General features: G+C 36.5%; 1 protein-coding gene and 1 long non-coding RNA gene across 2 annotated transcripts; one reads left to right on the top strand and one right to left on the bottom strand.

Annotated features, from left to right (window-relative positions):
* Positions 1-9,715: 9,715 nt before the first annotated feature.
* Positions 9,716-12,416, bottom strand: LOC110934513. The gene is made up of 3 exons (XR_002588395.2): positions 12,284-12,416; positions 11,411-11,486; positions 9,716-10,107 (listed from the first exon to the last, which is right to left on the bottom strand). It is a non-coding gene; the product is annotated as an uncharacterized LOC110934513 (long non-coding RNA).
* A 3,870-nt stretch (positions 12,417-16,286) lies between these two features.
* On the top strand, positions 16,287-18,551 carry LOC110936062 (glucuronoxylan 4-O-methyltransferase 3). Its single transcript, XM_022178410.2, has 2 exons — positions 16,287-16,858; positions 18,041-18,551. Exons 1-2 carry the CDS (start codon positions 16,406-16,408, stop codon positions 18,437-18,439), a joined length of 852 nt encoding a protein of 283 aa, XP_022034102.1. The 5' UTR covers positions 16,287-16,405; the 3' UTR covers positions 18,440-18,551.
* The last annotated feature ends 5,986 nt before the right edge of the window (positions 18,552-24,537 follow it).

The following is a 24,537-nucleotide window of genomic DNA, read 5'->3' as shown; positions in this document are numbered from 1 at the left end:
CGCGAAGAATACACCAAAACGCGGTTATCATCAATCTGTTCCATCTAATTGTTTTAGAATCATGAGTAAAGTAGCAAATCCGATGATGAGGATGTAGCTGGTCGCAAACAAGAAGTATAAATAGAAATAAAGTGATGTACCAGTCGATGGAAGCATTACTTTGAGGGTGTTGGCGCAAGAAGAATTATCTATGAAGGTGATAGTTGGCTAAGTCTGTAGCATCTCGGTTAAATCAGAGCGTTCTCTACAGTCGTCGAGCTGCTCGTATGCGAATAAGGATAGATTCACTAAGATCCATGTAAGTAATTGAGTATGCAATTAGTTGAACATGTATGCAACCAAGTTTGAAGGTTTGAACTAAGACAGGTGTACTGGGGACATCACATATGTCGCCAAGAGGTTTCATTACAAAGGCGTGTAAAGGCGTTCAAAATGGTATGGTGATGATAACAATACATCACCATTTTCGTAGATCAATATTGAAATGATGGAGCTGTTCTTATGGAAATCCGTTTGCAGAGTTAGATATGTTAGGATGAAAACCAGGTTAGACTAACGATAAGTCACAAGGCAGTATAATGGGGCCAAAGGGAATTTTATAGTTAAGTGCAAGGGGTAAAGTATTAGTGTACGAGGGATTCTTCATACTTCGTTGATATGCTGATGTCGAAGAGCTTACACTAAGAGTCTTGTAGGGTTTAGATCGAGATAACAGGTTCTGATGAGAATCTTAGTTTCACCAAATTTCTTACATGAGTAAAAAGAAAAATAATGGGGGATTCCCGTGATGATAGCTCATTGTGTTCGAGAACATCTTCGGTCTAATAGTTGCGCCTATCAACTACCGCATGGGTTTAACTGTTCCAGTTAGTCGTTGAGTGGTTTATGAGAACTTCTACTAGCGCTACGGAAGTTATAAGCAAATAAAAAAAATATCACAGGTTACACAAAGATTCACATGCATCCACAAGAATGGTGGAAAGAATAAGGATCAAGATTGAATAGAAGTCAATCATCGCCATAACTCCAACAGATTGTTGAATCCCCAGTTATGTCGATTAATGGGTCAGAATCCCTTTCACACTTGCTAAGCCTCACTGGGACTCACATGCACCCCACATTATTATTATGTGTGCACCCATAATGATAATGTAATTTGCATGTTTATCTCAGTTCCTCTTAGCTTGTGTCAAAAGGTTCCTTAGATTCGAGTAGCAAAACGAACGTTGTCAAAATAGTAAAGATCACAAAAGTCTAGAGGTTATGCCATACTAACACTGCATCATAAGGTAGACAAATAATTACATGTAATTAATCATACTATAGTGCTGAGTGTGTAGCCATATGCAACGTCATAAGTAGGTGTACGCTAGGCATGTAATGCATAAGGTAAATGAAAAACAAACCTTGCAATCTGAAGCTGAGTGTCATGGTCGATTTCAGAACTGTTCGGTTATAGTCTGGTTTTATGAAAACGTTTTAAAACCAAGTTCACTATAACCAGTGGCTCTGATACCAAACTGTCACACCCCCAAACTACCACCTAGAGAGTGTCCCTGTTAGGCGTGTGACGAACTGTCAATGAGCCACTAATTACATTGAACTCACAAGTTTCAAAATAAAACTCTCTATTAAATGATAAAATTCCAATATGAGTTTATACGAAAACCAAAGTGTTCAGCGGAAGCGTTATCAAAACCATACGTTAAATATTCTCAAAACAATTGTATGAAAACCAATATTCCAATAAGTGAATCCAATCAACACGACCCATGACCACTCCAGCTACTTCAGACAGCAAGTTCCAAATCCATATAGCCTAACAACCTGCGAGCATGCAACAAGTGTATCAGACAACGCTGGTGAGTTCATAGTTTTTCAAAAACGTTGGTTACCAAGTGTTTAATTAATCCATTGAAGTTAATTCCGAAAGTAATGTTGAAAACAATGTTGATAATATCCCAATACAAGACGGCTTCTGATTATTTTGCCCTTTCTCCAATGCTCCTATCAAAGCATTGGTCATGACCAGGTCATTAGTTCAACACCCGTCCTCCCAGATACGGGGTGAGGTTGCCAAACCTAAGTAGCGCTACCAACTAATACCCGTTACCCTCCAGGTAACATAATAAGGGACTTACAAAAATGATAGGTGAGAATATTAACCAATATACCCGTTTTTACCCAAACCACTGACTGTCCCCAACCACTGGGACGCATGCTCGAATGTAGTGAACTCACCTTAGGTTTGCTCGGTAAGACTAACTACCCGTTTATCAGTGGATCAAACGTCCTAGCACGAGTACCAATAATAATCAGTTTCAAGTTTACTTATACGTTGTACACATTTACTCACGTAGTATACCTTCCTCAATAGACATAATATGACACTTCAAACATACACGAATTCCATCATTTAAAGTATACTCGCATACTAAGTACTACACATATAGAGTTATACCTTGCCTAACACATATCCAACATTCAAGTAACACCACACTTCAAACATACAAGAATGTGCAAGTTCATGTACTACTCGTAGCCCGTAAACCCAACATGCGAGACCCACGCCCAGTTATTTAATTCCCGCAGCCCATCCGCGTCATAAGTGTGGCGGCCCACCTTCTAATTTATTTGCTTTACGTGTGAAGCAGCCCAAGTTAAGTTCATTGGTGTGTGGCCCAGGTTTAATAAACTAGCCCACATGTGTGCGTTCAACCATTTTGTGCGGCCCAACCCACATCTTGTTAACCCTTACTGAATCACAACCATAATTACAACCTCTACCCTTTGATCCCAGATTCATATTTCAAACCAATTCAATTGACATATCATCCATCGAACCCACTTCTATTCGGCCAAAGAATCATGTTTCAATTATATGTCATAATTAATACTTCAACTATTCTAACTTATCTGATCAAACCGATTACTAGTATTATCCATTATCACAAAAATACACATAATATCCCACCAAGACTTAAACCACAACCTATGGCATTAATTAATCGATCATGTTATGCACAGCTTTTAATACAACCATCATGCATTACACAATGAATTTCATGATTACACTATCATGCATCTATATCCCTACCATCATACATAATAATACAAATCATTAGCATGATACGCAACCCGATTTACCGATCAATAATTCGTTAATATTATCATCCATATATATCAACACCACACAATATCAAATCACGAAGCCAGGATACGCATAAAGCGGGAGTTAATTCGGTGCCGATTATACTAACCAAGTGTCCGTGAGAAAGAGAGAGAGCCGAGTCGGGAGGAGGATGGCTTCAAGTGCTTCCGGCGTCGCCTTTATTCCTTCGGCAGGTCATGCCATGTTACGGCCGTGAATAGGGTGCGACCAGATGTTCCATTGATGGCTGCTGCTGTGAAGGGACGATGGGGGAAGGGCAACAGTCGCTATTTGCATGAGGCTAGGGTTAACAAGGATTGTCTAAGAGAATGTGCTTAGGGTTTGCTGCCTTGAATTCTTTTTGAAATAATGAATACATACATGCACAAACGTGCTTCAAATAAGAGGTAGGCGGTTCAGGTTGGGCTTCGGGTAGCATGGGCCGAGAATGCAAAGAAGGTGTGTGTGTGTGGGCCAAAAAGGGTGGGCAGCCTCAAGCCTAATTAGTTGTGTGCTAAACAAACGGCCCAAGTTATATTTGTTCCCTAGATTAACTATTCGACACATAAAACGTTTTGACGATTTCTTGTAGTTAACAATTAAACACAAGTGGACATATACAATCACGTTAAACGTTAAGCAATTACATTACAGTCTCCGTTAAGCAATTACATTACAGTCGTAAGTGTTTACAAGTTTTATTATCGAAGGGGGGGGGGTTATGAAAGAGAATTAACAAGATGCAGGAACACGTGACTGAGAGACATTGACCTTGGAAGTCCGGGTTGTCACATCATCCCCAACTTGAAAGAAATTTCGTCCCGAAATTTGACGAGTACGCATAGTGCAGTGAAGTGATAAATCAAGATTGATGCAGATTTTCCCCGGGTTGTCACATAACGGCTATTCCTAACGGTCGGATTTCTCCAGCCAATCCCTGCTAGCCAGCTCACCTTGCCCCCGGCCCAACGCCGGGCTTCAAATCGACGCTGGCTGAGCAACGCTGATGTATTGCAAAATACATCCTTTATTCGTGTATATTTTGTATATTTTATCGTTATTTATAGTTTAGTTTTATTTAGAATTATGTGCTATTGATCGAAGTTTGGTTTTCCAGGTCTTGATACGTTAATTGGCTGAAAATTGAGTGGAAACGAGCTAGAGTGCTGAAACATTACGTCCTGGAACAAGTCACAAAGAGTTAGAATAATTCTTGAATGTTTTGGGGATGAAAAGCTGATTTTTGGACGAGACTTTCTGTGGAAATATGCCCGTGGCGTCGCGCCATGGGTAGGTTATTCAAAGCTCGCGTAGCGCCAATAACTTACAAACAAAATCTGACTTTTGTGTTGCTCGGGCCGCGCCAACGAGAAGAGAGGTCCCCGTCACGCCGCGCGACGGGGTGGGATTTCGGAAATTTGTTGTTTAGTGCTAGGGTTTTGGTATTTATTGGAAAATAATGATCATTAATGAGGACTTACGAATCAAGAAACCCTAGGGCGACTTTTGGAGCAGTTTTTGCATCTTACGGAGTGTTTAAGCTTACGGGAATCATACGGTTGAAGCTTGGAGCATGGAAGTGAAGATTGTTCGGGTTTTATCTCCCGGTTTTCTTTAATTTCGTGTTTCAATACTTTTCCAATGAATTCTTGTTTTGAACTTAATTTGTTTATGTTAGACAACATGTTTCTTGGCTAAAACCCTTGTAACTACCTAGGCAAGATGATAGTTTGATCGAAGTTTGGATCTTTTAACGGTTTTTATTGCTTGTTATGGATTGATTTCTGAAAGAAAAGTATTCTAGAATTTCTGATTTGGTGCATGTGCGTATTTACTTTTGACTGTTGATTATTTGCCATTTCACATAGATTTTGGTGAGTGTCTTTCACATAATAAATTTGTGTTGATTATTTGCATCCTTGCGGGTTCGGGTGATCTTTGGGTAAATCGGCCGATAGCCTTAGAAACAGTAATTAAAATACAATTAGAATTAAATATTCTGTTTAACTTGTCGCTGAGAGGCTCGAGTTAGTTATTAGGTCTCAGTGCAATATACAGCTAAGATAGATTTTGAGAGAAGTCGGTTTTAGTTCCCTAATTGCATTTGTGTCTAATAAACCAAGTTAGAACCTAGAATTGCCTTAGATTGTCGTGCTGAGAGGTAGATAGTCGTATTAGGGCACTTTTAGAGTCGTTAGAGGACTGAGAGGAAGTCTAACATTCGGTGTTCATAACAGCCTTGTAGGGTTTCCTAGGTTTCTTCCTGAGAAGGGTCGGGAAGTCTTAGCTTGAAATACCTTAAGGTTTAGTATTTTACGATCCCGACTCCATACAACAATAATACTGTTGGAAATCCATTCATAGTTAAACTGGATTCAAGCCTAGGTAGTCGTTAATCTCATCTGAATCAAATCTTAGTTCTTATTCGTGTCTTAGTCTAGTTTTATTTCAATTTCAATTTTAGGATTTTAGTAACCCCCCCCCCCTTAAAACACAACAATTGTTAAGTCGTGTCAGTGTCTAGTCTAAATAAAGTCATTAACGTAATTAATTAGAGTCCTTGTGGGTTCGACATCCGGACTTGCTTTTCTTTGCTAGAGTCGACCGGTTCACTTGTCGGTGAGTAGTTTAGTCAAGTTAGAGAGTCTAGATTTTTATTACTTGAGTCTTACTTTAGGGTTATTTTAGTTTATTTAGTTGAACTACTTTTTCCACATCAAACGCCAAACCAACGCTGGCACGGAGTGGGCTAGCCCAGCATTGCCTGGCTTCCCCCGCCCCAACCAACGCACCACTCCCCGCAGTCTTAGAAGGGGAAATCTATTGGTATACCAGCCAATCTATTCATACACTTTGTTTTTTTTTTAATACGGGCCATATAGGCCTATACGGGTCGTATAGGTTCAAAAGTTAAAAGTCAAATCTGCATGTGTCAGTTCTTGTGCTTTGGTGAACTCTAACGAGGTTATTACCTCCATGCATGACTTCTATGATACTCTAGACTATTATTATAATATAACTTAACTAGACTCACAAACGTAACTGATTAATAGTTAAAACGTTCGAAACGAAGTTTGGTTCATACCAAACAGGCCCTGTCGTACGAAAGGCTCGTGTCGTGCGAACTGTCCTTTCGCCCGAACAGTTTGTGTTGTTTCGGTTTCCGATTATTCTGTTTCCGCGTTCCTTGTTACTGATTCTGACGGGCAACCCAGGACCCGTAAAATCACAGGAATTCAGTGTGTGACAAGTGCCCGGACATAATATACTTTCTGTTCATATCATATTTTCATACTTAATACTTACGTACTTTGATTCCTAATCTAAATCCTCCATTCAATCTCCAACAACTCATGCCTTCGTTTACCCCCGGTAGGGTAACCTTGGTGTTCCCGTGCTCGTCGTCAACTCACTCAACTCTCGCGGACTTTACTAACGAAGATTTAGCAAAACCGTGAGTATACTCGAACACCCTTTTTCCATTTTACACTTTGGGTGCAATATGTTTATCTATTAAACCTACACAGTTACACTTAGACTTTTATACAAATGCACAAACAATCCAATACACGCACGCTATTATGTTATATTTGATTCATTTATCTGGATGATTCTTTTGTGTGATAAACATGTCATTAACTTCGTACGAGCCTACATTTAACATGTATAGCGCTATAGGAGTAACGCACCGCCCATAAACTTGTGGTCATGTTAAATTTAAACAATTGCGGTAATCAGAGGATTGATTTGAATATTCGCATGCCAGTTTTACGTTAATCATGTTAACTTAGTTTGCAATGTGGATTCGTTTAAATCTTTTATACTTATGTTATGTATTAAACTTGTATACTCGCCAATACTTTTGTATTGAACCATGTATTTTCCAACATATTGCAGGTTGATGATTGATTGAGATGATGAAACTTAGTAGGGATACTTTAGATACACGCCTTGTTATACTAGATTAGGATGTTGTATTTGTTGTATCATTTTGAAACAATGTTGTATTTGAATTTCCATATTGTAATGTGACAAGTTGTTATCAATGAAATGAAATCAGTTTACATTAAAGTATTGTCGCAAATAGCGTTATGAAGTCTCGAGCAATCTCGTTCGTCTCACTCCGATGTTCTGCCATCGGTTGGGGTGTGACACCTTCTACCATTGTGTTTCGAATATTTATAAGTTCTTGTTTTCAACAAATATTTGGAGATTTCAGGTATAAACCTCATGGCAATTCACAATGTCTTATAGTTGTTGATTTCATATGTGTCTTTAGGCAAGTGATTTAACAAAAGACATATGTTCCCAAGCGGATATCTTAATGGTAAGTGGTAGGGTTGTTATCGAGACAGGTTGGGCTCAAACTTGAGCTCGAACTCAAACTTAAAAGAGTCAGCCAAGCTCAACTTGTTTATTATATCGAGCTGAAAAGTCTAGCTTTAGCTTAGCTTGTTAAAAGTTCAAGCGCGCTCGAGCCCAATCGAGTAGAGATGAGTTTGTTACCGTAACACTACCAAAAGTAGATCTTGAAAATAGCCAAAATTGGGTATTGGAACCGAAAATGCTCAGTACTTTACGGTATTTAGATGTAGAAATCGGTAAAATGCCGGTACCATACTAAACCGAAAGTACCAATTCATTGTTAGTTGCATTTTTAGGTATGTTTTTATAGCACTTTAATACTAAAATTTCGTCACGTATCATGCATATATCATAGTCATACCTCATTATTTAGTAAAACATTTGTCTTTTTTTTAATGGAATCTATTTTGGTTTGTTTTTATTGTTTTTGTAGGTATGGAGTGATTTCGAGAGACGTAACCGGCGTTATAAAATTTAAAGTTAGGAAAAGAGAAATAAGTTAAAGAGTTTCAAAACTAGTCTCGTGGACTATTGAGTTAGGTTAGGTGAACCTCATTTGTGATTTATTAATAAGTTGAACGTGATTGAGACTGCAACAAGAAAGGAAATAATGTTAAGTTGGGCATTTAGCGACGCAAAACCTAGAAAAAAAAAAAGATTGAACTAGTAGTTTTTATGGGCTAGAATTAAATGGGCTTAACGGTCCGTTGGGATACAATATCTGAAGACTACAAAGACTGATGGAGTAGGCAATTTTGAAAAAAAAAAATCCCGACAATCATCACGCACAATCGAGACTTCGAGATCGAAAGAAAAAAAAAACATTTTGGGTCAATTAACGGTTTGAGTTTTTGTTTCGTAAGTTTTTAATTTTAGATGTTCAGTTTCTCAATTGACATGATTGCTTTAACTATCATGTCAGGCTAGACTTTTATAATTTTAATATCGGGGTTTAGTTTCTTTATTTTGGTTCATAAACTTATGTGAAATGAGCATGCTAGATCCGATTACTTTAATGATTTGTTTGTATGATTCTTGTTTTTACTACAAATAAGTCCAAATAATACTAGATTGTTACTAAACTTAATACAAATAAGTCCAAATAATATTAGATTGTTACTAAAGTTAATCAACTTATTAACTTTTCTAATGAAGTTCATCATTTTTAAAAAAATAATGAATTTTAATAATCTCAACTATTAGTCGTTGATCATCAACAGTTTCAACTTCAAAAATAACCAGTGATGATCCTAACTATTCGCATATTGTAAACCAGTAAACCTTCACTAACAGAAAAGGAAAATGGGACAAAAAGAAATTAAGGTTCTATTAGTAAAGGTCCATTTGTTTACAATATGTGAAAATGTTTGACCACCACTGGTTATTTTTTAAATTGGGACCGTTACCGGCCAACGACTAATAGTTGAGATTATTAAAATCCATTTTCCCTTTTTTTAAAACCTTAATCAAGTTTTAATTTTTGATAATAGTAACAAAATAATATTTTGGGTTTGTCTATGAACCCAAACTATTATAGAATTATACAATATAATTAAACATTCCGAACGACATGGTGGCTAATTATAATCGATACTTCTATCAAGCAACCCGCACGCGAAGATCCAAAAGGCGTGAACTTAAAGAAGCGGGTTGGCTCTAACCGACGAACTGTACTTGGTTAAACATTAGATGGAATGGATGTTCGAACTGTGTGATATCTAGTATTGATACAAACTAGTATTTAAAAAGGTTCATATTGCACCGTGACCTCGTAAGCCGAACCGAATCAAGAAATTGCGCTGGTGTTGAAATTAGCTTTTAACATCTGAACTTCTCAACCGCTTTAATTAACGTTTTTAGATAATTTTTGTTGTCATTAATTTTTAGTCTAAATTAAAATCGTCCCTTTCAAAATAATCGTATCTAAATAAAATCTTTTTTAGCATAATTAGTTAATCTGTATCCCTGTGGACACGAACCTGACTTCCATTCATACTATTTTAGTGTGTCAAGTAGGTTTATGATTTATATATTTGCTGGATACGACATCCAACATTTCGAAAACGCCAAAAAGTGGGTACTTAATCGGTAATGAAAATGATTCGGTATGGGAAATTCGTTATCGGTCCAGTTTCGGTATTTGGTTGAAACGCCCTAATTTACGTTTATTCTTATTAACGACGTAGCGGAAAACGAACCTAAAAAAATTCTTTCTTTACTAAATACATTGCTTACATAAAGACTCCAATACAAAATGTCTGATATTTACTAAAACAATTAACTACTTTCATGATAAACAAAACTACATATGATACATAATCCAAACTAGGTGACCATTCTTCCGTACAATCCTTGCTCCTTGACTCGATCTGCGCCCGCTTAACTTCGTTCATAATAGAGAAAATCCGTGTAATTCCTGTGGACACCATTTACAACTTAACCATTAGTCATCGACAACATCACAACTTTATTATTATATAAATAAAAACGTATAACATTCAATAATATAAACTTAATTCATGTGATCATCCTCTTAAATTCTCTTGTTCCGAGTTCGACTTCCATTCTTCATGAACTCGATGTTAACATACCTGCATTACATTCCAATCCCAAGACAATCATTAGTATACGTCAATACTCAAATCGTACGGAAACTGTTCCTACTTGCATTCATTTCAACTTACAACATACATACATGCATCCCTACATTCATATATATATAAATACTTACGAGTTCTTATCCAACACTTTTATTTTTAATCAACTTATACTAGCACGTCAGAATTCGCGGCCTTCCATAATATAAACCTTAAACACATTGTCATATGTACTTACTTGTTCCTAAACACATTTGCCCTCAACTTTCCTTCTCTAACACATAAGCAATCCATATTTATAATATTAGGAGAACCATGATATTCATTCATAAACGAACCATCATTATAAACAATGAAATAAAACAATCATTTGGAATATATAAGCGTTTATAATCGAAATAGGGTGGTTACACCTACAACTCATAAAAACATAAGTTGGAATAGTTATACGTAGTTTAGAACGTGTTTAAACAAGTTCGCGTGACAAAACTGAACAAACAAACGATTTTCGATGAAATAGGTCACCGTCGCGTCGCGTGACGGCCCCTGCTCCTTGTTGTCGAGTGGCGGGACACCCCCCTTTTTCCAGCGAGTTGCAGCTGCAAAGCTGCATGTTTCAGAATTTCTTGGTTTCACCGTAACGAGCATAACTCTTTCAATTTTAGTGCTTTTTACACAATTCTTTTTCCTATGCGATCATAAATTGATTTTCTATCATGTGAGCTTGTAATATAACATTCGGACTAAGAGCAATCTTAACTTAAATCCTTCGGCTTTACATACTTTTTTTCAACTATTTAACCCATACACATTTTTATTGCTAAAACTCGCATAACTTGGACATTCCACAACAAATCGACTCCAAACTTATTTCTATTGTTCGAAAAACATGGCTTTACAAAATTAACTAAAAATCTTTACCCCGGGTGCTTAATCCTTACGTGCTTCATTATCATTACAACTTATACACATTTATTTGACCCGTTCGTATTATTGTCAAACAGCTCTTTTGTTAAAGGTTAAAAGCTAAGTCTTTTGACTATTAACCTAGTTTCTCATTCTCGATTAGTGCGCTTATAAGCAATTCTACCCAATATTCGGTTACAATACCGTAACCATTACTTAGGCATCAACCGTCATATCAATACGACCTCATATTGTCCCATTCGGTCAACTTAGCTAAATTCACTGATTTCATACAACCAAAACCATATCTAACTTCAATCGTTATCATGCTTAATTAACTAAACGCTACCTTACTTAAGCAAAATAAGAAGTGATTCCGAAAATCACTTACCTCGAATGCCCGTTTCGTACATGCTTCCTCATATCCTTTCAGCTTGCCTTCCATGCTTTCCCATCTTAACATGATCCTATACTTTCATACCATCAAGGTTACTACTTCATTAGTATAAATACACATTCTAATATTGCATTCATTTCACATTCGTATTTTATTTTAACTTTACTTGTCAATTTTCCAACAACACAAAGTATAAGCTAGAATCGCATCTTTTCATTCCCTACTCGCATAGAAAAACACATATACAACCACAAGATCATATATGCACACAACATAAACAATTCCTTCCTACTAGTCATCTCATAATTCACGATTATCAACATCATTCAAAATTAACTAATTTAACACTATCCTTGAATCGGGCATGATTCTTACTAGAAATCCACATGAACTCCATCTAAAACGCACTTCACGTGTTAGTTTGCTAACGATTTCATCATAATCACTTTCTATACATATAAACTTACAACTTGCATACAATTCCACATATTTGCTCTCTTAGGCATTTCATCGAACACTTCGCGGGTTTCGCATTTGTAAGACATTATTTACAAGCTTTTAAAGCATGATTCCTTCTAATTCTTCACATAACTTTCACTTTAATTTAGATCAAAAATCAATAACCGATAACATCCATTGTTATAAACATCAAGTATCATCAAATTAACATAAAATACATCATCATCATTCTATACAAGAGCCACTACAAGTGGGTTGTTCATAAACATACATAACAATCAGATATTTAAGCATAATTCAAGTTTCGTAAGACATTTCTATCACATATCCATCTTAACTTCACTTAGATTCACGAATTCATCAACACCCACTTCACCCAACATCACCAAATCATAAAATTTAACTTACTTGATAGTGAAGAACACTTAGGAGATCGATAATCTTGATACATGCATCCTAAAAACCTTCAATTCCCTTTTCAATTTGGAGATTTCTTGAGAATTAGGGTTTACCCCTTTTCCTCGGCCTTGTACGATCGACCACACACACGCACAGTGTGTGTTCTGTTTTTATTTTTCTTTTTTAATAAATTTCAGTTTACATTTTGGCAATCTAGGTCCCTCAACTTTAACACATCATCACAGTTGCCACAAACTTCATTCCTTTACTTATTTATTAGACATTTAACTAAGTTTAATAACTTAGTTATTGTACTTCATCCAATTACACAAGGTAACCTACTAACGAATTTAACAATTCAAGTTTTGGGGTGTTACATTGGTACCAATTGCTCATACCTACAATCGAGCGGGCTCGTTATTATTTAATTTTATTATTTTGCAAATAATGATAACATAAAAAATTGCAAATAAAGAATTAGTACACTATGTATTATTTTTGTTTTTGTTCTAATATTTTAGAGACTAAAAGGCATATAAAAAATGTTATATGTATTATTTTTTTTTTCGATATTTATATAAGTTATTTGATTAATTAAACTTAAAATATCAAAGACTATAATCCTCTCCAACAATTTTTTTTATTTAATACAATTTAAAAAATAACGTATATAATAAAATAATTCCAGCCGGCTCACGAGCTCACAAGCCGAGATAGGCCTAACTCGGGCTCAGTGGCGGACCCAGGAATTTTTTCATGGGGGTGCGGAACATTTTTAAAAATTTTAGGCCCCTAGGTATATAAGTAAAAAAATCAGTTTGTATCGGGTCGGGTCATGTAAAACAAACGAACATCAAACTAAATTTATATAATCATCAAAAACATGTCAAACCTTGTTACAAACATAATTAAAACGTCGACACCCTACGGGTTTTTATTTTTTTAAATCTATCCAAAACATCATTTAAAACTAATTTCTTAAGCAATTATTTCTCTATATAACATAAGTTCATCGCTCCATAACATAATGTTTCAATTTTAATTTTGATTTTCAACTATTCAAGCCCTAGAAATCATAACATAAGTTGTAATCACCCTAAAAATATAAACAACATAATCACCCTAAAAATATATAAACACCATAATCACCCTAAAAATCATCTAAACAACCATAAACAACGTCAAAGCACACAAAATTTCAATCATATTTAACACCTTTATTACCCTTTTTTCTCCTATAATATCATCCAAAATCATCAAAATAACAAAGAAACTTACCCGTGTTTGGAATTCGGTTAGATTTGGTGTCAAACGACGGTGGTATGGTGGTTGATTACGGTGGTAGCCGGCTGCTGGACTGTTGTCGCTGGGTGATGTTGTTCGTTGGCAGTGTAGGGACGCAAGAGAGAGAGAGAGAGAGAGAGAGAGAGAGAGAGGGGGGGGGATAATTTCTAAAGGTTTTGGCTTTAATTATTTTATTATAGTTTGAAATATTGTTGGTTTGGTTAATAGGATAAGACTTAGTGGGCTAGCTAGTTAGGAATTATAAGTGGGTAAAGGTATGGATATTTGGGTTTAGTTAGTTAGGTATTAAAAGTTATATAATTTAGGTAGTATTTTTTTTAAATAGAAGTTTACTAAAAAAATTAAAATATAAATTGATAACACTTTTACCTAAGGGGTGCGGACGAAAAATTTCAAGGGTGTGGTCGAAAAATTCCAAGGGGTGCGGACGAAAATTCCAAGGGGTGTGGACGAGATTTTCGACGGAACTTAGCACCAAATTTTTTTTCCCCGGGGGTGCGCCCGCCCACCTTGGGCTGGGCTTGGGTCCGCCCATGCTCGGGCTCAACTCATTTACAAATCGAGCCAAGTCGGCTCAACACATTTACAACTGAGCTGATTTTGAGCCAAGCTTTTTTCGAACGAACCCAGGCTTTTGTTGTTAAAAACAAAGGACACGTACATATCGAACGAACCATGGGCTTTTGTTGTTAAAAACAAAGGACATGTACATAGAGATGCCTAGAGAATGAAGTTAAGTATGTTTAGTAGGTGTTTTTTTCTAAATAACTAACTCACACACTCACTAATCTAATCTATGCACACCTTAATCTACAATTTTTTATCAAGTTACTGAGTTCGTCTATCGTATTTATAAAGGTCGAGTTAGTTTCATCGTATATATAGCACACTTTAATAAAGAATTTTCTTTGTACCATTAGTTTTCGATATATGTAAACAAAATTAGGAGGTAACATTAGTGTCGGTTTCATCATGAAAAAGAGGCTATATATGTGATAAAAAGTTAATCAAGTTATTTATGGAACTAATTTGTGGTTCGAAAGGGCTTTGATCTTGTAGTTGGTAATGGAGACATACAATGAAGGCACACCCCACGAGGGTAGGGCTCTTGATGATCGTTCTACAGTCGCCTATTTAATGATTTTGGGAACCTTGCTCCCCTAGGTTATGGCAACAAAATCACGAATATAAAGATTTACTTACGGTTCATTTTAAATCGTTTTGAGGTCGAGTGAACGTGTTGTTTGGAGAGTTGTTTTTGGTATGTTTCCAACTTATCAAATATCGACAGAAAGGATATTGAATTGACTCGATCTTATGTTGTAGTTGCGCGTTAGCTACCAAGACACTACTAATCATATGCTAGTTGGTGTGACAAGATTAGGTATGCGATTATAGAATAAAGAATCCCAGTTGAAAATAGGAAGTTAGATATTATGAATATAAGAAATATTGGGTGGTAGAAATAACAACCTAACACGAAATAAAAAAAATTAAACTTTACTCAAAAGGTATGCCACCAACGACATATGCTACACCCTTTCCATACACCAACTATTCAATCACTGTCTATCATGATTTAACGAACCACAATTAGTTAGATTATAATGATTTAACTAAACACAATTAGTTAGATTATAATTTTATGTACTATATATAAATATATAAATAAAAACACAAAAAATACTAGTAAAAAGATAAAGACAAATTGGACTTAAATAACCTGATCTGGTTGTTTTTGGCCAATAATAATCCATCTGAGTTTATTCTCGATAGTGGTCCAACAATTTTCATTTTTGTTTGTATAATGGTTCGCCGTTAAAAATAACTTAACAAATTTAAGTTTTTTTTTCCGAATTACAAATCGATGTTTTAGGGCTTTTCATCAGAACGAGAATACGAGTCGATTGATGTAAGATTTACCTCGAGACTGTAAAGGAACTGGCCAATTTAACGACATTTCTAGCAATAAAAAACATTAGATTTTCATGTTTTGTTTTGGAAAATTGGATTTAAATAATTCAATCTGGCTATTTTTTGCCAATAATAATCTCAACTAAGTCTATTCTCTATAGATTTGATTAGCAGTAAATGCGTTAGTAGTTTTGATTTTGGAAGTAAAATACAAAAGTAAATAAGTTTTGTAAATTCGACCCATCCACATTTTTCTAATGACAAATTTGGATAACTGGCGAACCACTGGAATATCATTGTGCCACCAACGGAACTACCCGATCATATCGATCTCCACTAGGCATAATGTCTATACACTAATTTAGAAGGAAACCCAATAAATATAGGAAAACCCCTTTGTGGGAATCAAACCCATTACCTATTGATCCCAAAGTCTTATCATACCCCCAAATGCCACTAGGCTATAAAGCCATGAGCTCGACCCAGCCACATTTGTTCGCAAATTTCACCGCTAGACACGAACAAAGGCGGTTAAGAGTACTCAATCCGACCGATCATATATGTGATTTTCAATCCAATTAACCAGTCTAATTCATAAAACACTATTAAAAAACGTAAAACAATATAACTTTGGTTACAAACATGAGCAACTAACCAACTATTTACATAAAAATATATGATTTCTCACCAATAAATATAAAAAAAGCCTCAAATTAGTAACAAACTTGACACATACTAACTTGCATTATTTAAACGTTAAAGTCGTATGTTGTCTAATGTAACATTTCCACCTCCCTTCTTTCCTACTCCAAATAATTTATCTTCATCTTCTTTCACGTCTCACCCACTTCCCTCTCTCTCATCCCCCTTCAAATAACACACAAACACCCTCTTTCTCTCTCTACAACCACCATGAGAACCACCAAACCCAATTCCACCATTGCCATCAAGCCCATCCTCCTCGCAGTCTTCTTCCTCCTCGTTTTCCTTCTCGTAATCATCCTCCGATCATCTTCGTTACCCGCCCGACCGCTTTCTTGCCCCCCGATCAATCGCCCAATAGCCGTGGAATCTCAAACATGCAACAAGCTTGATACGGCAACCGCGGAGACGCTTGTGCATTATGTTACTTCTAACATTACTCCACAACAAACGTTTAAAGAGATATCGGTCAGTCTCCGAGTCCTCAACAAGAAATCACCGTGTAATTTCTTGGTTTTTGGACTCGGATACGATAGCCCGATGTGGGCCGCCCTTAATAACGGCGGCCGCACGGTGTTTCTTGAAGAAGACAAGTCTTGGATCCAGCAAATTCAGTCCAAGTTCCCGAATTTGGAGTCGTACCACGTGGTTTATGACACCAAGGTAGTATTATTGGAGAGAATATATATTAGTTACGCGGGTTTTGATTATAGATAGTCAAAACCGACCAAACTGCTCAAAGCAAATAAAGTCGGGTGTTTTGAGCAGTTTGAAATGTTAATGGTTCGGTGTAACGGTTTGATTTTAATAGATTGATTGTTTAGGATTTAGAACTCGGAACCGGTCGTGTAAACTAAACCCGACATTTAATATTCATTATTTAAATCTTATTTTAGAAATAGGGAAATTGGCCTGTAATAATCCCACCTAAACCTTATTGGCCATTAATAATCCCACCTCAGAATATTCCCTCCACCAGTCCCACCTTTCACCTATTTTTCCTACAATGGTCCCCCGTTAATAAAACTTAAAGGAGTTAAGCTTTTTTTCCAAATTACAAATAGATTTTTTAGGGCTTTTGATTAGAACGACGATACGAGTCCATTGATGTAAAACTTGCCTCGAAACAATGCTCCAAACGATGAAAATGGCGCTTCAGTACGGGTGTCTAAATTTCCAATTAACTAAAATCAAGTCACTTGGAGCACCATTTCGAAGTAAGTTTTACATCAATGGACTCGTATCATTATTCTGATCAAAAGCCCTAAAAAATCTGTTTGTAATTTGGAAAAAAGCTTAACTCCATTAAGTTTTTTTAACGGGGGACCACTGTAGGAAAAATAGGTGAAATGTGGGACTGGTGGAGGGAATATTCTGAGGTGGGATTATTAATGGCCAATAAGGTCTAGGTGGGATTATTACAGGCCAATTCCCCTTAGAAATATAAAGTTACATGTATATTATGTAATCATAAACAATCTTTTATCATATATAAAAAAAAAGTTAATATACAATTATGTTTTTCATTTAAATATACTTATTTTTGTAGAACCGGTAAAACCTAACCGTTAAACTGTAAAACTGTGAGAGCCTGCCGGTTCGGCCGACCCAACCAACCCGGTTGGTTTGGTTTATATTTTTGTAAAATTGTAGTTAACGATTCAGCCGAATTAGCATTAACACTTACGTAATCAGACCGTGAACACCCATGATAGTTGTTAGAAAGAAAAAAAGTTGACATAACATAAAATGAGAATAAATATAAAAGAAACTTATTTAGACATATTTACTAATTATGGTAGTAACAGTTACAATAAACTCTAACTAATATATTCTATCTAACAGGTGTCACGAGCATCTGACTTGATGGATATCGGAAAACAAAAGGAGTGCAAGGTGGTCGAGGATCCGAGGGTATCGAAGTGTGAGTTGTCGATGAAAGGGAACTTACCGGATGAAGTGTACGAAGTCGAATGGGACTTGATAATGGTGGATGCTCCGACGGGGTACCACGACGAAGCACCGGGGAGGATGAAGGCGATTTACACGGCGGGGTTGATAGGGCGAAACCGGGCTGACGGGGAGACAGACGTGTTCGTGCACGACGTCGATAGAGTGGTAGAAGATAAGTTTTCTAAGGCGTTTTTATGTGACGGATATTTGACGGAGCAAGAAGGACGATTGAGGCATTTCACGATTCCAAGTCATAGGGCTCGATTGGGTAGACCATTTTGTCCTCTTTAGATATGTTTGTTGTATAATTTTTATATGGCTATATTGTAATTTTACTACTTGTTCGTTACTATTGAGGTGGTATTGTTAAATACTACGTAATATTTTTTAAATTTTTAAATAATATTGATATTTAAGACACTAGAATTTATTAAATTAGACATGATCATAATGATAGATAAATACATAATGATGGGTTTGACTTTTGATATATTTTAAAGTAAAGTGATTTGTGTATTATTCAAAAGGTTAATTTAAATTAAGAAAAAAGATTAGCGATATCCTAACCATACACCGTTCAAAAAAAAAAAATTAAGAAAAAAGATACTAACACCTTTCTCAAATTTTTTATTAAAAATTCTCAAACAGGTTAAGTTCATGTACAAAGTGTCTTATCGTACAAAACGTATGAAAAACATGAAAAAGGCAAAAAAAACGCTTAGGCATTTTCGTAAGTATTTACTTGTAGAGTAATTATCAAAATTACTGTACAAATAATCTTGTATGGTAATTTTGATCTTATAGAGTAATTTTGTAAAATGTTCTTATAGATTAATTTTGATCATGTAGGGTAATTTTATAGAGTACCATAATTACTCTACAAATGATCTTGTATGGTAATTTTGATCTTGTAAGGTAATTTTGTAAAATATCATAATTACTCTACAAATGATTTTGTAGAGTAATTTTAAATTGTATATTGTTTGATAAATTTGCAGAGTAATTTTAATAATTACCATACAAGATCATTTGTAAAGTAATTTTGATAATTGCTCTACGAGTAAATAATTACGAAAATGTCATCGCGTTTTTTTACATTTTCACCTTATTCGTACGTTTTGTATGATAAAGGTATTTGTATTTGATCTTTTATCAACTTTTTTATATTGAAATTCTTAAACATGTAAAACAATTCACTCAACTCAATTTTGTTATATTGGTCAAAATAAAACCATACAACTTTTTTCATGAAGATTGAATGACACCTTTTCAAATTTGACTAAATTAAGAGGTAACGGGTTATTTATTTTAAATATATATTTCAAAAGTAAATGCGTTTTAGATAAGTGCAAGAGCTTTAATATAACAAAATTGGGTTTATAATTTTTATTGTTATTTTTTTTATTTTTTATAAGTTTAAGGACTTTAATATAACAAAATAAGTTAAGTAAGAAAAATGAAAAAGTATGTTAATTTTTAATGATATTAAGCATGTAAAAGAAGTTCTATTTTAATACACTAGATGCAATTTACCTTCTTTTTCTAATCATGCTAAACATAAAGTGCATTACAACTCGATCATCCACGAATCATGAAATAAATGTATAACAAAACGGTTTGTACATATTTTGGGGTGATAAATAAAATACAGCCGTTCGAAAAAAAATATATAAGAAAACGCTATGTACAAATTGGAACAAGGGCGTAGCTTTGTGGGGGCGGGAGGGGGCGGCCAACCTCCCGAACTTTTCGCTCAGTAGTGGAGAGTATGTAGTTTTCGTATAGAATTTTTTTGGTATATACGTTTTTGACCCCCTGGTTTTATAGAATTTTTTTGGTATATACTTCTTCCACCCCCCCCCCCCCCCCGCGCGGTCGGATTGCCACTCAATTGGAATGACTTATGACTTATTGGATCAAGTGAAATACACAAAACCCGGTTGGCTAAACATGATGTAACAGTCCATACCTTTCTAACAAATCCGACTAAGTTATCATTTTCCAGTGTAACCAGTTGATACAATCAAGTTTTAAAAACATTAATGATGATGTGTGATGTGGAAAAAGTAGTTCAACTAAATAAACTAAATTACCCTAAATTAAGACTCAAGTAATAAAAATCTAGACTCTTTAACCTGACTAAACTACTCACCGGCAAGTGTACCGGTCGACTCTAGCACAGAAAAGTAAGTCCGGATGTCGAACCCACAAGGACTCTAATGAATTACGTTAACGACTAAACTTAGACTAGACACTGACACGACTAAACAAATATTGTGTTTGGGGGGGGGGTTACTAAAATCCTACAATTATGATTAAATTGAAATTAACTAAAACACGAACGAAAACTAAGGTTTTGTTTCAGATAAGATTAAGGGCTACCTAGACTTGAATCCAATTTAACTACGAATGGACTTCTAACGGTTTTATTGTTGTATGGAGCCGGGATCGTTAAATACTAAACCTTAAGGTATTTCAATGCTAAGACTTCCCGACCCTTCTCAGGAAGAAACCTAGGAAACCCTACAAGGCTGTTATGATTACCGACTGTTAGATTTCCTCTCAGTCCTCTAACGATTCTAAAAGTGCCCTAATATGACTATCTACCTCTCAGCGCGATAATCTAAGGCAATTCTAGGTTCTGACTTGGTTTACTAGACACATCTGCAATTAGGGAACTAACTTCGACTTCTCTCAAAATCTAAATTAGCTATATACTGCACCGCGACCTAATAACTAACCCGAGCCTCTCAGCGACAAGTTAAGCAGAATATTTACTTCTAATTGTATTTTAATTACTGTTTCTAAGGCTATCGGCCGATTTACCCAAAGATCACCCGAACCCGCAAGGATGCAAATAATCAACACAGATCTATTATGTGATAAAGACCGTCACTAAAATCTATGTGAAACAGCAAACAATCCACAATCAGAAGTAAATACGCACACGCACCAAATCAGAAAATCTAGAATACTTTACTTTCAAAGTCAATCCATAATCAAACAATAAAAACCGTTAAAAGATCCAAACATAAATTAAACCTTCATCAAATCTAGGTAGTATCTAAGTTTAGCCAAGAAACATGTTGTTCAAATCAAACAAAACAAGTTCAAAACAAGAATTCATCAATAAGTATTGAAAACGCGAAAATAAGGAACACCGGGAGATAAAACCCGAAAGATCTTCACTCTCACGATCCAAGCTTCAACCGGATGATTCCCGTTAGCCAAAATACTCCGAAAAGCTCAAAATCTCCTCTGAAATTCGTCCTAGGGTTTCTTGATTCGCAATTAGGGTTTTTCAGTTAAGTTTCTTGGTAATAATCAGTCAAACCCTAAACCCAGAAGTCAAAATCAGTCAAACAGGGACCCTCGCGTGGCGCGAGGGTGGCTAGGCGTCACGCGGCGCCTCTAAACTCAATTTCTTGATTTTTTAATTCTTTTCCGAATTCCAGCTTCTCCGACGCGCGTACGAATCCCGTTTTTCTTCCGAACTGCTCGTTTTTACTCGTTTTTCAACACTTTAAGCTACGGGACCTGAAATCAAAGCTTAACGTCAGCAGTATCATAGTTCTAACCTAAAACAGACTCAAAACGACTGAAAACTGACCAAAATATACACTATAAACATATGTACTTTTCAGTACATCAAACATCCCCACACTTACTCTTTTTTCGTCCTCGAAAAAGAATTATGCAACGGAATCAGAAACGAACAATTACTCGGGTCAAAAGTATAGGTACAATTAATTAAAACCAAAGCTTGCGTTAGCTGCGATTGCGAATATACTTTATCCACTCTAAACCCGAATCCAATCCCAAACCCTTATCATGTGAATTTAATTTAAGTGCGGTCAATCCACCTAGGGTCTCACACTAGAATCAACAGTCCACCTACTCCCAACTCAAGTTTATAGGACTAAAAGAACGATCATTTGACCAATTCCTAACCGTTTTATACCAAGATAAAGAGAGTTTGAAATCAAATCTATATATTTTTTTTCATTTTTTTTTCTTTTTTCAGCTTGCTCTTTTTTTTTTCAAGTTCATTTTCGTGAGACTAGACGATGCTTTCCCTAACCCAGCGGTATTCCGACTGTAGAGTCGCTATCCCCAATCACAGATTACATAGGTTTCGGTACTTTTATTCGGCAAGTCGATTTCACACATCCCAGAGGCATTCCGGCTGTAGAGTCGCTATCCCCAACCACAGATTACATAGGCCTGTGTTACTTTCATTTAGTTTCTAGCTCACTTTTATTTATATTTTTTTTCTTTTTTCAACGAGATATGATAAAAAACTCTAACTATCTTAGCTTATAACGGCATCCCTTATACTATTTTTGCCAGTTTTAGTTTCCCATATTTCCCAGGCGAGAACCCACTAGCAGACCGACAATTAAGGTATATTAACTCAAAGGGACTTAGAACCAAACCCGGGCCTATCCACATATCCAAACTAGACGCAAACTCAGTTTATTTAGATCTCATATTATTATTATTTGAACCCGAGCAAAAATTCATTTTTTCTATCATTTTCCGCTTTATTTTGCAAACTTCTTTTTATTTCGAAAGACATTTTCTGATTTTTCAATTTTTTTTTTAAATTAATAAAAAAAAACTCAATATTTACATGTATCCCATCCCCACACTTAGAGATTTGCATTGTCCCTAATGCAAGAACGAAAATACGACTCAACAACTACCTAAAAAAAAATAAAAACAAAATAACGAACTAACAAACTAGACTCGACGACGAAATAAAAATACAACAACAACAAAAAGAAGGAAAACGACTTAACTCAATATGTGAGACTGTCAAAGTGCCAGTCGTTTCCACATAGCCCTCCAATACCGAACGTGCTCAGCAAACAGTACCAAACTCCCTCACACACGAACGGAAAGCGGCTCCAAATCATCAACCTAAAACCAACATAGCATACCAAACCAACTACTACAAACGTTCAACGTACCAACATCCCAAGTTCAAACAGAAAATAAAAATATGTCTGCTAGTACAACCATATCGAATCTACCAAAACAGCATAAACAAAAAAAAATAAAGATATCAAAGGATATATGCTGCTTCAGTCCATCCGCTCCATCACTCCTCATCATCCCCAGAATCCTCCTCCATCTGCTGAATACCTGAACCGCCGGCCTGCTGCCAACCGAACTGACCACTGTAGGCATATCCACTCTGACCTCCCCACTGGTCATACCCCGGGTACTGACCATACACATACGGGGCCTGCTGGTCGCCTCCGTAAACCGGTGGAGGTAATAGTCCGGCAAAAGGCTGTGGTACCGGTGCATTAAGTGCCATACCTGACATCATGTATCGGAGCATATCATCCTGCCTGTGGTGGCTCTGCATCACCCACTGCTGGTCCACCCGCATCCTACTGTCCATCTGATCCAACCTCTCCTGTGTGTAGTCAAAAGCAGCCTCGGGAGTGAACGGGTTGGGTCTCGGCGGTCTAACCGGCCGTGGTGGAGGGACCGCACGCCTCTCTCGAGGTACCGGCTGTCTCTGTGGGGGAGCTCCAACCTCATGGTTCCACTCTGGTGGATCAGATTGGGTAAGAATACCCGCCAACTGAAGGTCCAAAACACCCCAACGAACTGTAGGCATACCCACATTCATCTCAGTAAGTTTGTACTTTGTGAGGGCCCGAATGTTCCTTGCCAACCTAGTGATGTAAGGGCCCATATCCAAAGCAGCCCTTTTACCTCCCCGACGAGGCCTATTGAACGACCACGCGAAGAAGCTAGCCAAATTCCAGTTCCGCTTCTCCACCATACACATCAAGGCGAAGATATCTAGCCAATTTGCCTTGTTCTCCCCCGACTTTCTCGCCACCACAGTCGTCGCTAACATCTTTAAAATATACCTGTAAATCGGGTCACGAACCGATGAGATAAGTTTCGTGTGCGCGAACGACTGTGTCGAGATCGAACCCCAAAATTCACCCAACTCTGTCGGGCCCAAACTCTTCGGCCTATTATAGTTAAACACACCCCGAAGCCCATTCACGAACTCTTCCGTCGCTACCTCTTCCGACGAATACAAACCCAGTGCCACCCCAAATTGGGGTATAGTCATCTCGTACAAATTCCTCCCCAACGAAAATGATACCGCATTAGCTTCAGAAAATGCACCCTCCTTGTGACGGAAGGTACAATGGAACTCTATAGTAAGCTCGGTATATTGCGTCTCTTCACACGCATCCATAACCATCCGCAACCTTGGTCCTAGCAACTCATTGACCCGTTCACTCGCCCCCATACTCTCCAACCATTCCCAATCTATGATCCGATGTTCCAAAGTTTGGGTTACCACATACTTTTTCATCTTAACCCTTTCTTCAGTATCTTCATCAAAGTCT

The sequence above is a fragment of the Helianthus annuus genome, chromosome 4 (genome assembly GCF_002127325.2).
Source record: "Helianthus annuus cultivar XRQ/B chromosome 4, HanXRQr2.0-SUNRISE, whole genome shotgun sequence".
In the NCBI taxonomy this organism is placed as follows: Eukaryota; Viridiplantae; Streptophyta; class Magnoliopsida; order Asterales; family Asteraceae; genus Helianthus; species Helianthus annuus.
The sequence above is the reverse complement of the archived record's forward strand: the minus strand, read 5'-3'. Positions and strand labels throughout refer to the sequence as shown.

Excerpts from the sequence above, each read along its gene's own strand:
- LOC110936062 (XM_022178410.2), top strand. The coding sequence starts at position 16,406 with ATGAGAACCACCAAACCCAATTCCACCATTGCCATCAAGCCCATCCTC. Across the intron at positions 16,859-18,040 it reads ACGTGGTTTATGACACCAAG|GTGTCACGAGCATCTGACTT; the intron begins GTAGTATTATTG and ends TCTATCTAACAG.